Raw genomic sequence first — 23098 nt, forward strand, 5'->3', positions numbered from 1 at the left:
AATGTACAAATAGTCTGCGATAATCATCTGAAAATTACCAACCTTGTTGCTGGCTGACCAGGCTGCATCCATGACTCATTTATTTGGCGTCACTCTGGTATGTTCAGTGATTTCGTGCATAATAGAATGCCTGTGGGATATCTGCTTGGTGATAATGGGTATGGCTTGCAACCCTGTGTTATGACTCCATTTCTAAACCCTAACACTCCAAAAGAGGTTGAATTTAACAAACGCCACAAGCTCATATTGCTTTTAAAGAGACCCAGAATCATCTGAATTTTGGGGGTGGGACTACATAAAATTCGACCCGAATTTTTCTGACGATCCTGGGTACGTTTACCGGATTTTATTTTTACAATAGAAATATAAGAATGAATTCTATCAACGGACATTGGCAATATTTAAACGAATTTAAAAACACGAGTGATACGCTTAAAAAAATGTATAAATATAAATATTTCGAACTTCACAAAACTAAAATTGAACAAAAAATAAACTGAAAACCATTATACAAAATTTTACAAGATATTTAACCAAGTGGTGGAACTCACTAGCGTTACGTTTAAATATTATCAAGTACTTGGAAATTTTTGTTAAAGTTGTGGCGGTTAAGATTTACAAAAATGCAAATGGTCGGCCGTCGTAAGATACCTGAATTTATGTATAATACGTACTCAGTAAATTTGACATAATTTTTCATTTTATTTATTTACCACACCTTTCCTCATTAACATCAATCCAACAATGTCCGTTGGATAATGCAGGACGACCGTCGTAGAATAAATAGTTTCTGCACGAGGGATCAGACACTAAAAAAAATGTACTGGATTGCGTAAATTTCATACTTTATATGTACAAGTTCCTAATCTATATATTTATTTATATTATATTTTAATAATAAAATAATAAATAATAATAATCAGCTAGGCTAATAGCCAAGCGACTTTTAAAGCCTTTACTTCAGCCACGCGAGCCAACAGCTCCCTACACTAACTATTATAAGTTCATAGTCTATATTTTAAAACGTTATAATCTATATATATATATATATATATATATATATATATATATTCTATTTTATAAGTTCATAATCTACTGATATGGTTTTGTTGGATAAACAGGCGATAGTCCAATGATAATTTCGTTGCTGTACTAGGCGTTTTGGGTATCCTTTAACGTTTTCTTCTCACCCTTTTGACAAAGAATACTAAGTCATCATTCACTGATTCTCTAAATCTCATAAATATATGGGAACTTTGTATCTTGATTAATCTCCTGTTTAAAATTCGGGGTCGAGGTCAGTTTACTTCTTACAACGGGAAATAAGATTATGTGAACTTAGCACATGGCAAGACTCTCTTGCTAAAGTATTACGTAAGACCAGAATCGTATCATATATCTCTAAGTAATCTTCTAAATATCATGCTTATGTTTATTCGCTCGAAACGTGTACCTTCCCAGGCTGCCGCTGATTTTTCATAAAGCTTTTTGGAAGAAAACATAGTAAAACTCTAAAACTATTTAATTGGGAAAATGATTTTTTAATTTGAACATATTCCTATGCAGTGTAATTTTAACATTTCACATGATTAGGAAAAGTAATTTTGAGCGGTTTACAGATTCGCTGTTTATAGGAAAATTATCTTCAAATGGAATCCGCTTTTTCATTTAGATACTTCTCTAATAAGAAATATATTATAAACTTCTGGTAAGACATATTTGCGGGTTCTTTTGGCCTCAGCATAAATATGTAAATATGTTTTAGCAATAAAGACAAAAGCGTTTCGAATCAATTTTAACAAATTTTATTTGTCTACTCGGACAAGTTAATTAGTTTATGTGTAGAATGAACTTCGTCATTAACATCCCAGTAATGTTTTTTCCAGACTAAACCTCAATTTCCAAATTTGAGGAGTTTCGTGAATTCTATTAGATTATAATTATAATATAGTATTGTTGAGAATTAAAGATAAAGTTTAATAATACTCAATCCAATATAATAGTGCCTCATCGTTCAGTGTTATAAGTACACATTTAAGGATAAAATAGCGCTATGATAAATATAATTTAAATTTCTAACAGAATTGATCATGAAAAAAAGAATCATACTACCTTCCCGTGAAGGGAAAGGCTGTTAGCGAGTGCAAATGCGGGCTTTACAACACTAACTTTCAAAATATCACAAAGAGGATCATATTCTAATATATTCAAGGATAGGCATTGAAGGATATGAACGAAGCTTTCCTCTACAAGTCAATATAGGCAATATTTTTAGCTGTTGACGTCATCTTTTCAATATCAGTAGTTCGAAAATACCTAAATGTAGTCTGTAAATATGTCATTTGAATAGGAATTGCCCCCTGAGAGTTCGGCTCACCTCTTCAAGGGTGAAAAATAGTCGCGAAGCGAAAGAGGCCTTTTGAAAATCCACGTGAGCTTTGTATCGTATTCTACTACGCTTTTGGTTTTACGAGTTTAAACCATTCAAACATTTGTATTTGGACTCGGGAAAAGAGACGTAAATAGATTACATTAGATAAATTATCTTTTTCATACTAGATAGCGAAATACAACATACCTCAATTTTCAGGTTATTAAATTGGACGTTCAAAATAAGGCCAATAAGATAATATTAAATAAAAATTAAAATTAAAATTAAAATTTAAATGCCACTTATTGTACAATAAAATATTTTTATTAAAAACTAGAAGACTAGTTTCGCTGCCCATTAATGAGCTTCATTAGGTCTTAAGAGAAATTATATTTAAAAATAACTAATGAAATTAATTTAATTATTAAAAAAATTATCATTATTAAAAAATCAATTTAAATATTAAAAATAACTAATGAAATTAATTTAATTATTAAAAAAATTATCATTATTAAAAAATCAATTTAAATATTAAAAAATTAATTTAAATATTAAAAAATTAATTTAAATACTAAAAAATTAATTTAAATATTAAAAAATTAGTTTAAGTATTAAAAAATTAATTTAAATATTAAAAAATTAATTTAAGTATTAAAAATTAATTTAAGTATTAAAAAAATAATTTAAGTATTAGAAAATTAATTTAAGTATTAAAAAATTAATTTATGTATTAAAAAATTAATTTAACTATTAAAAAATTAATTTAAGTATTAAAAAATTGATCATTATTAAAAATTGATCATTATTAAAAAAAATTAAGCATTAAAAAATTAATTTTATTAAAAAATTATCATTATTGATTGATCATTGTTAAAAAATGATCATTATTAAAAAATTCATTATTTATAAATTTATCATTATTTAAAAATTTATCATTATTAAAAAATGATCATTATTAAAAAAATTCATTATTTATAAATTTATCATTATTGATTGATCATTATTAAAAAAATAATTTAAATATTAGAAAAATAATGTAAGTATTAAAAAATTATCATTATTAAATAAAATTTCATTATTTATAATTTTATCATTATTGAAAATTTATCATTATTAAAAAATTTTCGTATTAAAATATTGATCATTATTAAAATAATATTATTAAAAGATGTATAATTATTATAAAATGTCTCATTATTAAAAATTAATCATTTTTAAAATATTAAAAAATTGATCATTATTAAAATATTAAAAAAATGGATCATTATTAAAATATGAAAAAATGGTTCATTATTAAAATATGAAAAAATGGATCATTATTAAAATATTAAAAAATGGATCATTATTAAAATATAAAAAATGGATCATTATTAAAATGTTGATCATTATTAAAAATTTATCATTTTTAAAAATTTATCATTATTAAAAATTTATCATTATTAAAAATTTATAATTATTAAAAATTTATCATTTTTAAAAATTTTAGCTTTAATGATTTTATGTCTCGTTTTCATGGTCGATTATTAGAGGAGAAACAAGATGTCACGGACATGTATTAACTAAATTTTGAATATTAAATTTTTTAACACGTTTCCAATCATCTTGTACATTAACTTAATAAACGCAAAAATAATTTTAATAAAAATAAATGTTTCGAGTTACCTGGTTTTGGAAATAAGGTAGCGAAACGCGAACACGTCAATTTAAATTAATTTTTAGACAAACCGAATTTTTCAAGAAGTGAAACGCAAATGTTTTTAGGGGTTAGATGGCGCCTGCATCAATTGGTATGAAATTCAAATATGACAATAGTGCGTACCGCGGGCTATGAGGTCCCGCGAACTGGCCATAAATCTCTCTTAAAATTAAAATTTCTTAATGAAACCGAAAATATAGTTTAGAAATGATCAATACTAACTAAAAATATAATTATCAACTAAGTCAGTCTTAATTTAAAAAAAGTATGTAGAATTTGTAGATTTAAAGTCGAATATCGCCATATAACACTAAAATGTGCAAATGACCAACTTGTGGGCCTCCGATCTCCAAAATTCATAACGGGTTACCGAGGGTATAATATTTCCTTTCGATTGAGATATCCCTCGCCCTTCTAAGCCTAATTCCGGGATAGCTATGTGGAATACGGCGGCAACGGCGGCATCGGCTACACTGTACGTGGGCCCAGTACATACAAATCCGTGACGGATTGCGTCTAAAAACAGTTGAGGTGGATGCCGATTTGTTTTTTTCCACTGCAGCTTCCAACTTTTTTATTCTCCGGGTATTGAGAGCCTAGAAAACATTTTGTATTTTCGTTCCCTTTTCGAGCCGATCAGAATGAATTTGATATTTCTAGTTCCATCTTTCATTTTTACTAAAGTCTCAAAGTAAATAAAGAGGTTAAACCAGCGCCAGAAAACGTGAAAGGCGAACTTGTAGTAATGTAGACGTACCTTTGCGCGTACATCCTGCACTTCCTACAAGTTCCCCGTTCACGTTTTCTGGTGATGGTTTAACCTGTCTATTAAATATTCCTCAACAATAAAATATTCAACAATTCTATTTAAGCTTACATTTTCTTCTTAAGGGGGAAGAATATAGTAAAAGCCTTTTTTTCGTTCAAGTTGAACGTTTCTGTTTTAACAATAACATAATTGAATTATATTTTTCTTATTAGGCTGAACCTTCCTATACACTCTTTTATGCAGGTTTGCACCAACCCAGGATCAGTACCACAATTTCCGTCACGGGAAGCCGCCATAACTGTACTACACGTAGCTCTACCATAGAAATTTCTTTCCCCATAACCCGTTCTCTCGCGTGTAGCATCTTAACGGCGGCTCTCATGAAATACCCGCGTAAAAGAATATATAGTGCTTAAAATAATTTTGATAATTCTAATATTAATAGTTAACGAGATATAAGGTTCTAACTAAAGGGTAGTTTGGGCGCTTGCTCAACTTGTTTAGCTCCGGGGGTCCGAATTAAAACGTAATAACTTAATTACTTTTAAATTTAAAATTGTAAAAATTATTTTAGGCACTAAACAAGAAGCTGTTCTACACTTAAATATTAATTTTTTAAGTTAAAATACAAAATTAAAAGAGCTCAGCGTGAAATAGCGCGAACGTAGACAATGGCCACTGTAGTCTTCCCCCTTAAAAAATCGACCATGAAAACGAGGGTTTAGTGTTGCGTACTTTAATTTTATCTCTGAGATCCAAGATCCACTTTGCTCTTAAAAAGAGTAGAAGTTGTTTTACAGCCTCAACGAAAACCAATTTTTGGAAAATAGTTTCTCGTCCTTTGAGCAGAACCCGTTGGAAGTTTACGAAATTAACTTTCAATATTATCACGTGTTCATCATTAAACTTTGAATTACATTTAAAAATATATAAAGAAACTCAACAAAGGATGAGTTGAATGTTTGTGCAAAATGATTGCACCAGTAGTGTAATTAATTATTTGCGTCTGGAATGTATGGTTCTTCTGTGGACTTAAGTTTCGAAATCATTTTCGCACCCAAGAATAATGAAAGGGGGTGATCCAAGGCTTTATTAAAAATAATTAAAAAATTATTTAATTCCGAAAATTCTGGAGGTGCCCGAACTCCCAGCCCCTCCTCTGGGTGCACCACTGTTTTGCTTGAACTAAGAGTCTTAGGGGACTCATTATTTTGGTTTTTTGACACCATAGCTCAGAAATCGACTGCAGCGACACCAAGTTTGTAGGGAAAAATTTCCACGTATTTCCGATTCCCTAAATCTTGCCTAAATGCCTATTTGAGCCCTTCTATTCTTGGTCTACGGTCTCTGGTAACTAAGAGCAACAAACACAAAGATAACGCAGCTAGCCTTTAAACACGCTAACGCCGTGTTGTGTACAAATTTCATTGGACGAACGTTATTTACGGAAAGTGGTAAGACAATTTCCGAATTTTCCCCTTACGACGGCAGCAGGCGCTAAAGCGTCTAACCAATGAAAACTGTACGCAAGAAAATGACGGGTTGCATTCTCCTTATGTGGGGTGCTGGTAAAAATGATTTCTGATATAATAACAAAGTAACTAGGAGTGAGTTAAAGGGGAACGGTCAAGCTTTAACCAGTTAGATAGCCCTATAGCCCGTTAAAAACTAAAATTTATGGCGAAAAGCGCATAAAAAAATATTGAGTGGTTAATTTTTAATAAAATAAAGAAATTTCGGGAAATCGTAAAGCCGCGACACCTGGTGAGAAGTTGGTGAGACAGAAAAACAACGCCTCAATTGCGCGATTTTAAAAGTTAGGATAATTCGCAAATCGCTCCTACGGGGTTAGGGGCGCTGGCGGCAGCCCCTAAGATGGCGGCGAAAATTCAAACCAAACACCTGACGTTATTTTTCGTTTCAACTTTTTGGGCCAAAAGCTATTTTTTCAAGACAAAAAAAGGTACGTGTTAGTATATTGAACGTCTTGTTAATCTTTTGATACGGAAATAAGGCCATATTTGGAAAAGCTTGGCCGTTCCCCTTTAATATGACAACGCAACACTAGCGATTGGTTTCGTTGAAGAAAATGGAGAGTTAATTTTTAATATTTAATTTCCCCTTTTTCAAAATGACCTTTTTATAAACCCTGGAGAGTCGTAAGTCTGGCACGACGCTTTACTCGCGTAAGTATTTAATTTTACTAACAAGATTAAGCTGGTAGTCAACCAAGGTTGGCAGCGACCAATAGTGTTTTAGGGCTATTCTATTAACTCAGGCATTCGTGGTTATCTAAGTTGTCGGATAGAGCGCTGAAGCTCAGCGTGCATCAGATTAAGAAAGGGCTTACGCCGCTCGTAATCTAATTAGGGACGAAAGAAGCCCCGCGGTACTTTTAATGCCTCTTTTAATAATAGAAGACAGATTTGCTTCGGACATCTTTTGGAACAAGTCAATTGCTATTATATTCGTTACATTCGATAGGCGAGGTTTTTGCGCTTGGGTAAAGACGGTTAGTTAAAAAAAAATGTTCAGCTCGTGGTCGGCTTCCAAGATGGGCCGGGGATCGGCAGCCCCAGCGCCCCGAAGACGCGGTACGTCCCTTTTTAGCGGATTTCGTTTGAATAAAAACGCTTTCCCTAAGAACAGTGATAGAGACTCCCCGGATCAACCCCAAAGTTTACCATCTAACGACGTCATTTGCCCGGAAGTGCGTGTGACTCGATCGACCAAGATGGTCAACGTCCGAAGAAGCGCCAGCGATAGCAAGTCATTTCTGGACAGGTTGAGAGCCTGGCAGATGGAAAGGCGAAGAGTGTCATCCGGGCCGTTCCTTCCAAGGGTTGGTTTTCAAATCTCTTTCAAACGCATTCCTTTCCGCGATAAGTCTCAAATCTAATTAATAAAACTGTTCAAACGTTTCGGAGTAGCGGACTCGTCTAGCTAGCTTATTACAATTTCCTTGTTTGGGTCTCGCCCTTGAAGAACAGATATTCCCTCAGCGGTCCAATTTTCGTCTCTACCTCGAAGCTAAGGAACGTTTTATGAAACAACGTACGTCTCCGTCGTTCTTCTTGCTAATATACAGGGTGTTTCAAAAGGTTATGAAAAAAATTAAGGAGTTGTAGGGGGTGAGTTGAGAAGTATGCCTATTTTTTCCTACGATTAGTTAAAAGAGCGCCAGAGAGCTTCAAAGTGTGGCCTACTAGCCCCTTCAAGTAGGCTGCAACAAGCGCAAAACCAAGCAGTGGGGGAACGCGAACAATAAGGTTTGGGTTCGTGTGATAGGTAAAAAAGGACTTGGTAGACAAATCGAGGTAGCCAGTGTAAAAAAGTGAACTTAAACAGTATTTAAAGTCGTGATGGACCGCGATTTCTCATCACTTTCAAACTGCAGCAATGGAGTTCACTTCGTATATGGACTAGCGGATGGCAATGCTTTGGCTGCTCAACGTCTCTACCAGGAAAAGTACCCGAACCGGCGCATCCCCGTCTCACGGACTTGTTGCAGCCTACTTCCAGGGGCTAGTAGGCCACACTTTGAAGCTCTTTTAACTCATCGTAGGAAAATGGGCAAAAACGGGCATACTTCTCAACTCACCCCCTACAACTCCTTAACATTTTGCATAACATTTTGAAACACCCTGTATAGCGCCGTTCGTCACAGTTCCAGTTCGTGGACGTTTACTCGGCAGTGGCCCTTATTGTTACTTCGAATTGTTATTCTACGGCTGAGCCGCCACGCGAAGAAAAGTTTCGAAGCTCTTTGGGGAAAGCGGTCCAATATCCCTTCTCTTTCCTATTCAAAATTGAACCTGAAAGAGGGAAGTGACTTAACTCCGGAGACCCCCGTCGCGCGGCCTGTTGGGCCCCGATTCAAGGCCGGACAAACCGCGGGGGACCTGGCTGCGATTTAGGAATGACCGGAACGTGCCGCGTTGAGTTGACCATCGCGAAGAGATTTTTCGCAATGAAAACACGCTCCGCGAAAGGATTTAATGCCCCTGCGTTTTTATCGCCCTCAAAGGGGAATCAAACCATTCGGACCAGTTTTATTGCCTCAACCCTCTCGCCGTTCGAGGACGCCACCCTACTTTATGCCTTTTTATTATTTTCTCGGCCAGATCTACCTGGAACGTAGAACCCGCTAGTTTATTTTCATCTCATTTGGACCTTTGAAGGAACCCCGACTGACCCGAAAAATATTACCTTTACGCTTTATGAGACGGTCCTTGTATGTATAAGCACTTATCTTCGTTTAAAGTTGATTTCTAGGTCACCTGTTTAAAGGTATTAAAAGTCAGTCGATGACTTGGGCCTAAAGTGGTGCCTTGGTATTACCCTAGCTGATTATTATTGAGAGCCGCAACCCGTCATCTTAGTAGGTCCGTTTGAAAGAATATTTTCTAGACTGCCTGAGACGTAAAGAGTAGTTTTTATTCATTTTGATCAAAGTTAATTAGGATCATCTTGAACGTCGGATCTCTTTATACGCGTTTGGAAATGTTGATAGAATAGACCGGGGCTCTTAGCTTGATTACGTCGAAATGGACCAACCTCCGCCAGGTCCATTACGACCCCTTCACCCCTCTCTTCTCCGAATGTCAACAAATCGTTTTCGGCGTCCTTTAAAATCCTCTGAATTCCATCTTTTTTCTACTTTTCGGTTGAGCGCTCTTCTCAGTCACGATGCTTATATAATCGTCGTGGTTGGCAGTTGTAGTTTCAAGTCAGTTTACTTCGTTACGCGTTTATTTTCTATACATTTTAATCGACACAGTGGCGTAAATAAGGGCTCAGCTGGGCAGTGCCGAATTAAATACTAGCCTATGGGACCCCACCAACAGAAGGCCCCCACCAACGGCGATTTTTTTATTTTGGTGTACTGAAAAATCAGTGAACTTTTACTGCTTCACTGGTTTTGCAGTTAAAATATCACTCACTGATGAAATCAATGGATTTTTCACTGATTCGGTTTAACATATCAGGCTTGTTGCTGTATTATTTGAAAAATCATTATTTTCGTGACATCAGCTCAGCTTCGGGATACGCGAGTTTTGAGTTTTTACGCTTTCCGTACATAGGTCGCCACCAAAATCTGCCTAGGGTCCCACCTTCAGTAAATTCGGCACTGCAGCCCATCGAAGAATAAGGGTCCCAAAAGATTACGGGAAAATGGTCATTATGAAAGAAGGGGCCCTAAATACATTTTCGTAGGCTGGCCCCAGAGACCTTAGTTACGCCACTGTAATCGATGATAATTATTTTACCGTCTCCCTGGCCTGGAACTAACTACTTAGAAAAAAAGGTATTTAGATAGAAAACATTTACATAAACAAAAAACTGCAATATAATATTTTATCATATTTAAAAAAAAAAACATCAAGTCAAAACAAGGCCCTACGAGCAGTTTTCTGGGCCCTTGTAAAGTGTTCCATAATTTTTTTCGAAAGAAAGATCGATTGCGTGTGCCGGATTAAGGACTAGACCTACTAGGCACAGGCCTATGGGGCCCCACCAACAGAAGGCCCCACCTACTGAAGAAATCAATGGATTTTTCACTGATTCGGTTGAGCAGAAAAACTTATCAGGCTTGTTGCTTTATTACTTGAAAAAGCATTATTCTCGTGACATAAGCTCAGTTTCGGGACACCCCCCCCCCCCCCTCCAAAGAAAAAATAATATGCCTAGGGCCTCACCTTCAGTAAATCCGGTACTGAATAGCTATAATGCCACGCGAGCTAACAGCTCCCTACACTTACTATTACCGTTAACATCAACAAGCTTATATGGAAAGGGAAAACTCCTTTAACCAGCGGAGAGAGAACTTTCAAACTCAACGCAGAAGGAGTTGTCGTTTAGTTTCGTGTTCCAAAAGGCGAAGTTTAGTGTTTAAACACTAATGATTGTAATGTGTTTTCGTTTAGCACACCATAAATTAATTTCTACACCAGTAACGTTTAATCAAACAACATCAGATAAACTAAAGTATATGTTTAAATACTTAAAACTCAAACACTTGGTTCTCCGATTAATCGTATCTTTTGGACACTGAATCGTTTAATGATCTTGAAGGCCAGCTTGTTTCAGTTTGGGGGAAAATGCGTGTGGATATACGGGATATTTATACCGTACATGTAAATTTTCGTAATGTAACATTTTTGGTCCGGGACTCGGAATCCCCGGACCCTTGAAAGATTTAGCCCACATTCTTTCCTTTTGGAAATTCTTCTCCGTCGCCCCGATAACGCGCTTTTGAATAACAAATGGATATTCGATTCCGTAGACACTAGCGTTCTCTGAATGGTTTATTTTTCGTTGTGAATTTATAGGCAGATTATCTATTGGTTGTGGTTGTTTCGACGGTTCCCTCGTTAGCTATTATCTCGCCATGTCACTATCGCCTAATACCCGTTTTATTACCGATCTTAAATTCGTTTTCCGGTGATTCTATTTCTCTTCCAGTTTAAAAGAAAAGATTTCGTTTTATTTAGGTTTGTCGCTACAGAAACATTTGTTTTAGAGATAAATGTTCGACTCCTCAACACGCTGAATAACATGTACCAAGAATGTATTGAAGTTACTAAGAATATTTGAGCCTAGCATTAACCCCTGGTACTATCCTCGCAGCTTTTGTTGAGAAAGTTCGTCTGCATTTAAGGCGCATTCAAGGTTATACCATATAGCAAACTTGAATGGGAAAGCGGACGAATTTAAGCTCCAAAAGCTGCGACGATGGGAATCAGAATCATGTTGTCCAATATTCTTAGTAACTTCAATACATTCTTGCATGTACTCTTTCAAATTTCTTAACGAATTTCGGAAATGGTTTGGCCGAAATAATCATAAAGGGATTCCTAAAATTATTACAAAGGAAAGTATATATATATAACTAAATATCCCAATGAAGTGTAGTTTTAACAGTAATACAAGTGGTACATTTCGAGCCCTGATGTGGTAGACCCAGTTTAGGAGGGGCCCATCCAATTTTATACTTCGGAATCTTAAAGCTAACAAAATAAGGTGATTCATACTCAAAATTTCAATTTTTGCGTTCCCCGTATTAATTTATGTAGAGTTTTAATGAATTTAAAAGTTAACCCACAAAATGTTTCGCTTCATTTAAATTTCTGGCGTTCCCCTAAGTCCTCCAGTGTGCTTCCGCGGATTGGGGGGCGAAGGTTCGTAATAGCTGAAAAGTTGATATACTTAAATTTGGCTACCTACAATTTGATATATCTAGCTAAATCTGACGCAGATATTATATAAGTTTAGTTATAGCCTCGGTTTAAATCTGGAAGAGATTAACTTTCCAACCGGCTTGCTCTATTAATAAACCACGCGGGTTGAAATTAAAACTGCCACTTACTAAACGTAAATCTTCGAAAGAGATGTTGTAAAGGTTAAAGCAAAGGAAAACGCTGCAAATTAGAACACTGGAGGATGAGAAATTTGCCGAAACTCCAAAGTGGGTTTTCTCCATTTTCCCGTCACCGACCTCGCTTTAAGTGCCTTTTAAATTTATGCAAATTAATTTAAATAAATCAAGGCTGGGCTGGTAAATATTTTTCTAAAGGATCAATTTAATTCTATATCAGTTACACCAGAAACGAATTTAGATATTCTTAACAAAACCATCGAATACTTTGTAGTGAAATTTCGTCTGCTTATACACAGGTTCCAACGGTAACATTTGCAAATTAAGCGTGCGGGATTTTGAATCTCAAAGTCCTTTCAGAAATCAGAAACTGGTCTTGAGATTTCAGAGCGCAATTTTCGTGTTGATTTCGAGATTTTGGAACTGATTTTCGCCCAGATTTCGAGATTTTGGAACTGATTTTCGCCTAGATTTCGGGATTTTGGATCTGATTTTCGCCCAGATTTCGAGATTTTGGAACTGATTTTCGCCTAGATTTCGGGATTTTGGAACTGATTTTCGCCCAGATTTCGAGATTTTGGAACTGATTTTCGCCTAGATTTCGGGATTTTGGATCTGATTTTCGCCCAGATTTCGAGATTTTGGAACTGATTTTCGCCTAGATTTCGGGATTTTGGATCTGATTTTCGCCCAGATTTCGAGATTTTGGAACTGATTTTCGCCTAGATTTCGGGATTTTGGATCTGATTTTCGCCCAGATTTCGAGATTTTGGAACTGATTTTCGCCCAGATTTCGAGATTTTGGAACTGATTTTCGCCTAGATTTCGGGATTTTGGATCTGATTTTCGCCCAGATTTCGAGATTTTGGAACTGATTTTCGCCCAGATTTCGAGATTTTGGAACTGATTTTCGCCCAGATTTCGAGATTTTGGAACTGATTTTCGCCCAGATTTCGAGATTTTGGAACTGATTTTCGCCTAGATTTCGGGATTTTGGATCTGATTTTCGCCCAGATTTCGAGATTTTGGAACTGATTTTCGCCCAGATTTCGAGATTTTGGAACTGATTTTCGCCTAGATTTCGGGATTTTGGATCTGATTTTCGCCCAGATTTCGAGATTTTGGAACTGATTTTCGCCCAGATTTCGAGATTTTGGAACTGATTTTCGCCCAGATTTCGAGATTTTGGAACTGATTTTCGCCCAGATTTCGAGATTTTGGAACTGATTTTCGCCCAGATTTCGAGATTTTGGAACTGATTTTCGCCTAGATTTCGGGATTTTGGATCTGATTTTCGCCCAGATTTCGAGATTTTGGAACTGATTTTCGCCTAGATTTCGGGATTTTGGATCTGATTTTCGCCCAGATTTCGAGATTTTGGAACTGATTTTCGCCCAGATTTCGAGATTTTGGAACTGATTTTCGCCTAGATTTCGGGATTTTGGATCTGATTTTCGCCCAGATTTCGAGATTTTGGAACTGATTTTCTCCCAGATTTCGAGATTTTGGAACTGATTTTCGCCCAGATTTCGAGATTTTGGAACTGATTTTCGCCCAGATTTCGAGATTTTGGAACTGATTTTCGCCCAGATTTCGAGATTTTGGAACTGATTTTCGCCTAGATTTCGGGATTTTGGATCTGATTTTCGCCCAGATTTCGAGATTTTGGAACTGATTTTCGCCTAGATTTCGGGATTTTGGAACTGATTTTCGTCCAGATTTCGAGATTTTGGAACTGATTTTCGCCTAGATTTCGGGATTTTGGATCTGATTTTCGCCCAGATTTCGAGATTTTGGAACTGATTTTCGCCTAGATTTCGGGATTTTGGATCTGATTTTCGCCCAGATTTCGAGATTTTGGAACTGATTTTCGCCCAGATTTCGAGATTTTGGAACTGATTTTCGTCCAGATTTCGAGATTTTGGAACTGATTTTCGCCTAGATTTCGGGATTTTGGATCTGATTTTCGCCCAGATTTCGAGATTTTGGAACTGATTTTCGCCTAGATTTCGGGATTTTGGATCTGATTTTCGCCCAGATTTCGGGATTTTGGATCTGATTTTCGCCCAGATTTCGAGATTTTGGAACTGATTTTCGCCTAGATTTCGGGATTTTGGATCTGATTTTCGCCCAGATTTCGAGATTTTGGAACTGATTTTCTCCCAGATTTCGAGATTTTGGAACTGATTTTCGCCCAGATTTCTGGATTTTCAAGAATTGTATTTGCATACTAACAAATCGTGTGTTTATCGAGAAACGTAAAATTTCCACAGGCAATCATTTTAAGAAAACGTTTTTACCTGACTATTAACTATTCGCCACCGCAGAATCGAAGTAAAATGACGTCATATAGTTTTGTGATTAAAAAGTAGACGAAATTTCGTTACTAACAAGGAGAGTACCCGAGGTGTTTAAAAGTTAGGCGTAATGTAGACCTATATGAGATATCAATTTCCCAATAGGAGACGTTGCACTACCCATTCAATTTGCCATGGCAACCGAAAATGTTTTTGATCACTTAAAACAAAAAATCTCCATTTAAAAAAGCATGGTATTTTTTCGGTTCACGACAATCTTTAAAAAAATTGAAAATCACGAAATGGGTAATGTGGACCACATTTAGGTAAATTTCACCAATTTTGGGTAAAAAGGAACATTTTTGGGTAAAATAAGGAAAAAATCTTATTTTTGTTTAAAGTGGTCTAAAACATTTTCCGTTGCCATGGCAAATCGAATGGGTAGTGCAACGTGTCCTTTTGGAAAATTTCATACCTCATATAGGTCTACATTACGCCCGACTTTGAACAAAATCGGCGATAAACCCCTCGGGTACTCTCCTTGTAAGTACGCGAGGGTGGTATATGTCCTTATATTCTTAGGTACCTTAATGCATTCTTAGTAAAAACCTTTGAACAACAATTTTAGATTTCAGTTCGCTTGGTTTTAAATGTCAAAGTTTACGCGAAAAATGTCTCGGTTTTCCCGCCACTAACCACTCTCCACGTCTTTCGTATTTTTTCGTAATTTGAAGTAATTTCCGCAAATTCCATTATGATGCTCAGCGGATTTAGCGTCGGCCCGGGATTCCAACGGAAATTAGCTCCGATCAAGGCTGGGTTGCCTTTCGCCAATATAACCTCGCGACCTTTTTAGATGAACCTATGAACTTATTAATTTCGTCGTACCGAGGTCACCGATACTCATTGCGAATTTTCGTTCGGGCTCTTTAAAAATAAGCGTCTATTTTTTCGCGTTTTAACAAAGAAAATTTAGAAGGATAGGAATAGAAACTATTGTTTGAAAGTCATTCAAGATTCCGAATAATAATGTTTGAATAGACGAGAATATCCCGAGATGCAATTTCTATTCCTATCTCTATTTTCTTTCGTTGGATTTACGAATATTAGAAATTCTCTTAGATGTTGTAAGAGGCATAAGTTATTAATGTACCAGCTTCGTTGAGAAATTTAAACCATGACGTAGGTTGGGAAAAAATAAGAACAACTTTTATAAATTAGAGTTGTTTCCAACCACGCTAGCACCTGGGAATTATATCTGTGTACCAGTGGCGTAGTCGGGGGGGGCGCAAGGGGCACGTGCCCTCCGGAAACGAATGGTTATATGAATATTTTTATTTATTTTTTAATTTATTTTACTCAAATATATGTCCCCTCTGAACCAGAATTCTGGCTACGCTGATTTGTTCAATTCCAATGTTGCCACCGTGCCCGAGAAATGGGCGGGACTTAAACTACGTCGAATCTATGACGTAACGTGTTTTTTTCAAATTCGTTGGCTGACCACCGTCACTATGAAACCGCGCCGCGGAACTACAATTACGGAACATTACTTCGAAAATTGACTTACCTAACGGGGGAAAAATACCGGTGCTTAGTTGCTTACCCCATTTTCATCAAGCACCACTTTCTCGGTTGTTTCACAGTATCACTCCTGACCTTTTCTTCAATTATTCATTTAAAACCCTATGGATGAATTAAAAGTTCTTTTTTTTTGGGGGAGGGGGGCTAATGAATGCCTAGTCCCATTAAAAGCCAGAAGGACGTGTCCCTTTACAATATCGCATTATTCCGCATTCAATTATTATTTTGTTGTTGTTGAGAAGCGAGAGGAAGAGAATGTATGCCTCCGAAATGAAGTTTGGGAGGTAGGACGCGTAATAAAAGACCGAGGCTTACGAGGGCTGCAAAGAAACGACAAAGATGTGAAGAAGAAAGGCAACGTTGGCGCGGTGTTTAAGGATAATCAAGGTTAATGCACGAGCCACTCTTTCTCATTTCGCAACAAACACCGCTTAATAGCGTTGCGTCCAAATTATTTGTTCAAAGGTTAAACGACTACGACCACTAGCGGGAAATTGTTTTTTTTCACCGCTGCCCCGTGTTGGTTTTTTACGTTGGGGGGATGGCAATTTAAGATTACATCTTTTAATAGAATACCCTTCCCTCAGTTTTGACGTAACGATAAACCCGAGATTCCCATTTAAGCTGAAGGTCACTTTATCCGCATTAGGTCGCTGGCGCCCGGCCTTGTACTCAGGTTAGCTATTTTTTTAGAATCCACCCCACCGCACCCGACCCGACCGACCCAAAAATTTTACAAAAAACTTAAACCAACTTGATTAGGAAATTTAAAAAAAGTCTTAACTTGACCTGAAAAATTTATAAAATTAAAGGTCATTTGATTAACAATTATTCAGAATTGCAACTTTCTTCCCGGGTAGCGTCAGGTCGAAATCGACCCGATTGAAAATGAGCATAACCCGACCCGGTCCGAAATTGTTTTCTAGGAAAAAAACGACCTTCCCTGTCCTGCCCTGCCCGGAATTCTTTTCTGGAGAAAATCCCGACCCAGCTCGTAAAACTTTATGAATTTTTTAACGGCCTACCCGACCGGAAACGGGCTTTGTTCGGGTGGGATCGTAATGCCCCGTCTGGTCTCAACAGGTAAATTACTTTCAGTGCCCACTTGATATTGAGGGAGAGCTGTGGAGGTGTTGAAGTCCATTTAAAATACGTCATTCGGTCGCCGTTCGTCGCATTTACAAAGCTAAGTTAAAAGGAACCACCTATGGACTGGCGGATAAGTAGATAAGTCCATAATGAAAATGGATAATACACTCTGATGACGTTTCAGTGACGTTTTTTAAATCGATTTCTGACCCCTCACAACTCCCTTGAAAGTCCCTTAAATTAAAATCATCGATTTTTCTCGCATTAAATAGTTTTAATATATCAGAAACCAAACTGTAATTAACATAAGTCGACGTAATGTTTAAATTTAATTTCATCGTAACGCGCTCGATAATTCGGGAATCCCAAGAGTAAACCACTTTCTTGGTTATTAGGACAGCCTCTAATAATTAAAAGATTATTCAATATTTAATCACCATCATTAAGATTCCATATAACATTTAACGCTTGGCCAAATATTTACTGAGAGCTTTACACTAGTGCTTCCAACCGATTCTGAGATAATAGTTGTGATAATTCAGATATCAGATTATTCGCATAATCCGTAAGATAATTCGAGATCAATTGATATGGGTGAAATTTCAAAGCAGATAGTTTAGACAATTGAACAAACCGACCGACAGAAAGTGAACGGGTTACAGATTCCTCACAGTTATCGATTTTCAGGCCGTTTAATGATCCAATGGGCACAATAGGCACTGTTCCCAGCAGTGGCGTAGCGTACACGGGGTTTGCCAGACAGATTTCTCTGGGCCCCCGACCTTTTGGGGGCCCCATCGCGATCGCGAAAAAGAAGAGGTGGCCCGCGTGGGAATCACTGCAGGTGGCAAAAAATTAGGGCTAAAATAATTATTTCAACTATTCCACAATTTCATCTAAAGTAAAAGCTTATAATTAAAAAATAAATTTCTTCAACGGTCTATGAATTTCAAAGCAGTAGGTTTAGTTGGGAATATTAATCTAGATATCCAATCAAATCTGCTCCCCGCGAAAAAGTTTTGAAAATTACGAATGTGTCGTCCGCCCTAAAATGACGAGACAACTTTATCATTCGACCCGTGGCGCCATCCGCTTTTTAATGTGGTGATCTTATATATTTTGCCGGAAAACGCGATAGATGGCCACACGGGTAGAATGATCAAGTTTCCTCGTCATTTTAGAGCAGACGGCAGTAACGGCACATTCGTATTTTCCCAAACTTGTTTCGCGAAATACCGAAATCCGAAGTCCGGATTTTAGATTAATATTCCCAACTCAATGGGTTTAGCAAACGTCAAATTTTCATCGCCACTGCTTCACCTAGACACCTAGTAAAATGAAAATTTCAGCGAGGTTAATAGGCCTTTATTAAAACGTGGGTAAAAATGACGACCCTCCCAGCAAAATTTGAATTTATGTGAAAGACCAATAAGAAACTGCTATTTTGTTACACGACGTCTGAAACAGGCCTATTGCGCCCGAGGCCGGGAGTAGTGGCGTACTCCTGTAATCCCAAGCGTCTGGGAGGCAGAGTTTGTGGATGGCCGTGTGAGGACGACCACCAATCCCCCAACGGGTGGTCGGAATACTTCCGCCACGGGTGTCCCACTTCTATCCCCAAGAATCCCCCCGTTGGCGTGGCCTTTACACATATCTCACCCCTGATTAATCGCATAGCGGTCCCATCTACTCGAAAAAAGTAAATTGCGCTGGAGAGCTCAAGATGCTTTAAATTATTTCTAAATATTAGCTAATTTAGCCTCAAATCCTCAATTCAATAATTTTTACAGGTACTGTACTGTTACTAAACATTTAAACTTATACTATATTATTTATGTTATTTAAGTATATTTGAAAGTCTAAATTTATAAATTATTCTATACATTTAATTTTTATGAGTTGTGACCCATTCAAAGCTGGATATTATTACAGTAGAAAGCTATAACAAACAATGCGATATTCTGCTTTTCCTGCACAAGTAGTTTTCAAAAATTGTTTTATTTTTGCACTTAATTCATTGTTTTTATGTTTTATAAGATATCTTCAAACTTAAAGTAAAGTGGGATACACGAGTTTAATAAGTGTACAAATTATAGTTCGTAGCTAGAACAGCTGCCTTAATTAATTTAGGTAAATGTGTTATTGTGTTTACGTTTCCAGGCCTACCTGAAATTCATAGGTTTGACCTAATACTAAAGCAGGGTACATGAAAATGTAAAATGTGTCTGAACTTAACTCACTTTGTCAGGTAAGAATTGATTTTTGAAAACAACATTTTGTATCTTTCGTGCGGCAACGTATATAATTATTAAAGGGATATGCGAGTGATTTTGCATGGGCTTTGCGTCGTAATTTTATGAGTTGGTAAATTTGTAGTCATAATTTTAACCAAATTACCTAAAATCTGAACCGTTTAGAATTTAGAAATAGTCTGAACTTGTTTAATTTTACCTTATGGGTGCGTTTTAAAAACACGTAGGGTGGGGGCCCCCTTTTCACGTTCGACCCTGGGCCCCACGTCAATTCGCTACGCCACTGGTTCCCAGGGCTTACGAAGGTTTAAATGGGATTACAAAGGTTTATATTATTAGTATGAGAAAAAATCAATTAAAAAATATCTTCTTAGAAATAGGGTCTCAAAAGGTCTTAGTGCCCAGGGCCTACTGTCGATTTTACAAATTTCCTTTAAAAATTTATTTTTATATGATTACTAGCTGAACCCGGCAGACGTTGTCCTGCCAGTGTATATTTGTTTGTTAATGTGGAAAAAGATAACTCCTACTGATAAGGTTTCATTATTTTTATTGGTATAAATTGATTATGAACTTTATAATTTTTTTTAATAATAATTCACGTGAATGATCTATATTTTTGACTATTCTATTCGCTTTGTAATTGGTATATCAGGCTTATACCAATTTTCATGGCGATGGGAACGGTATAGAAAGTGATGCGCTGCAGCGCCATCTAGTGGCGAGTTATAGCAAAATGGATGGTCCGAAAATATTCTCCGTGTTCAAATATCTATGTATACCAATTGCCATGGTGATCGGTTGTACGTTATAGAAGCAATAGCGCTGCAGCGCCATCTAGTGGCGAGGTATAGTGATATGGATAGCATAAAAACCTTCTCCATGAAAAAACCCTTAGATGTGCCAACTAGCCGGGAGTAGTGGCGTACTCCTGTAATCCCAAGCGTCTGGGAGGCAGAGGTTGTGGATGGCCGTGTGAGGACGACCACCAATCCCCCAACGGGTGGTCGGAATACTTCCGCCACGGGTGTCCCCACCCCTGTCCCCACGTATCTCCCCGTTGGCGTGGCCGTTACACATATCTCGCCCTGATTAATCAGGTGGACGAGCGGACTGAATTTGTCCCACACGTGATCGGTCAAACAATGTTGGAGTTTATCAATATTATCAAAAGTAGCATAAGACCCAAAAGTGTGTCAGTACGGTATAATAGTTAATGAGAGTTTGTCGCAAAGTAAAAAAGGGAAACGAAGTTGGGGTCGGAAAATACGTCATCAAAATGATCAAAATCGAGGTACTCCAGCGCCGCCAAGTGAGGCGTTTTAGAACGTATGTCTACGGGCGAGTAAATCGAAAAGAGAAAAACGCGCCAGACTATAGACTAAATATCATGTTGCTAAGTACTATTCCAACTAGTAGGTTATGTAGTCTATAGTGTGACTAGGTCTCACTTGAAATTTTAATAGCCGCGAAGGTACAGCTGACACACTTTTGGGTCTTATGCTACTTTTGATATTATACATAATACCACCATCCATTTTAATATATATAGATATGTGTATTAAAAGTATAAGTGATAACTGTTCAGCTAACGGAATATATGGTGATTTTATAGATACTTTGGATTAATGAATCGGATACAATTTCCGATCTTGTTCCTAATCTTCGTACATCTGAAAATTACGACCTAAATAGTTGACCGCTAAAGCGCTACTTTATACTTCGTCGCGTTAATACATTCTCGCATCGCTAGGGGCGAATTCCTTTCTGCGATGACGTCACTCCGCGGTAAAACATTTCCCAAAGAGGCTTATTTATTGTAAGCTTACGCTTGAAATGTCTTAAAGGGGTTGAATATTCCGCGAATAATAACGTAGGAGAAGCCCGATTCTGTTTACGAGATTGATCCAAATTGGGGAAATCGTTCGCTTGTTGACTTCATTAGATTACGAACTCCGTGTATTCTCAATAACAACCTAACGTCGACAGACTTGTAAGCGAAGAGATAATTCAAACAGGACTTAAATTGAAAGAAGTAGCAGCCGTAGATCTTTGTAAATATTTGCGGAGAAATTGACTAGCCTGGTATTCTCGTAATGACGATTCGATTTAATTCTCGTCCGGTCGTATTTCAATTTTTATTTATGTTCGGTGTTAAATATCAACACCTTAGGCCCAAGTCAGGTGGCGTAGGAAGGTGGTCACAAGCCCTTCGTGTACACTTACTATTACCATATGTAACGTAATCACTCGTAAGTATTCCATAAAAGCATTGTCTTTAATGAAACCTTGTTCGCCGGATTTGACGAAAAACGCGTCATCAACTTTATTGATCGGAAACGGAAGTTAGTTTCTAATTTGAACAATCTATACGAAATGTTAGGTTGATAAGAACCACGGCTGTGACTGCATTGCAAAAAGGGATAAAACAAGTGGGTCACGTGACCCAAATAATAGTCTTACACGAGCCCCGCGTCCTCTCCCCAGCCATTTCGCGGTACAGCTCTACCCCAGCGCCAGTCTAGACGTAGTGACGATTCCCGCGTCCTCTCTTTCTCTCTACCGTGCCGTGTCATGCCTACGGCGGCGGCGGCGGCGGACGCCGGACAACGGAGCGAGACCAGAAGTCTTACTAAGAGCCTATACTGCTCGTGTAAGACTAAAAATCATAAAATACGTGAATAGATAGAATAGTCCATTTTTAAAAGGGACAAAAAAGCTAAACCCTAAACCAATTTGAAGAAATTAAAAAATTCGTACCAATAGGTCTACGAGCCAACATAAATACGCGAATCTCGGACCAAATAGATCTTCGAAAAAATAACTAAATAAAATAGCCAGAAATTCCAACCGTAGACCGGTTTCGTCCTATTTGGGACTCATCATTACCGTTCGGGAAATCTGGCTCGCGACTATTGACGGCTTTTAAAATTCATTTTGCGCGTGAAAATACCTTTCCATATTATGGTAAAAAAAGCACGCAAAGAAGGCTGTGTGCCCAAGACATGTACCTGTAGTGTCGCGCGCTAAGACGCCATTTCAAAATTCGTTAATTACACCGAAAACGGAAACTAAGCCTAAATATTCCAAATTTCAAAACGCGTTGCGTAGCAACGGAAAGACGAATAGAGGGAACAATCTATAGTTTAGCTCGTGCCTCGTTTCCATGGTAACCCTTTCAAGGATTTTAAGAATTTTAGCTTTTTTGGATCTAGTTATTCTACGTTCCGTGTGAAACAAGTTCTTATTGAAATATTTTCTATGGAAATGTTATACAGAGGCACACTTATGAGGAATTATGTTACATACGCTATTACCATTTAACGGGAATTGTCACCGAAACCAAAATTTAAGAGGTTTTTTTACAGTATGATAGAAAATATATTAATGATTATGTCCCTGAAATTTTATAGTTATTGGAAAAGTATTTAAAAAGTTACGCTACTTCTTCCTCAAACTAGTAAACTACATCAAACGGCTCCAAAAATTTCAGAAATCGCGGTGTAACCTACGTGCAGCGCCAAAAGAATGAAGCGGCAAAAATTTTAGAAAGTGCGGCGTGTAAGGCATTTTAAAAACACGATAAACTACAATATACGAGTATATCTCGGTTGAAAAGCCAAGGAGAATGTCGTAGCAGACGACAGTTCCGACCGAAAAAC

At 37.1% G+C, this 23098-nt stretch overlaps 1 protein-coding gene across 2 annotated transcripts in view; it reads left to right on the forward strand.

The window, feature by feature from the left end:
• Positions 1-23098, forward strand: part of LOC149935392 (uncharacterized) — an 89112-nt gene continuing 66014 nt past the window's right edge. Inside the window, exon 1 of one of the 2 annotated variants that reach the window (XM_090154751.1) lies at positions 1-97. In XM_090154751.1, coding sequence (XP_090010877.1) covers positions 71-97 — 27 coding nt within the window. In that variant the 5' untranslated portion in view covers positions 1-70. Of the gene's footprint in view, positions 98-7313; positions 7679-23098 lie in introns of those variants that run through there. The other variant, XM_090154750.1, reaches the window with a different exon arrangement.

This window comes from Leiobunum rupestre, chromosome 7 (genome assembly GCF_980474605.1).
Source record: "Leiobunum rupestre chromosome 7, qqLeiRupe1.1.hap1, whole genome shotgun sequence".
In the NCBI taxonomy this organism is placed as follows: domain Eukaryota; kingdom Metazoa; phylum Arthropoda; class Arachnida; order Opiliones; family Sclerosomatidae; genus Leiobunum; species Leiobunum rupestre.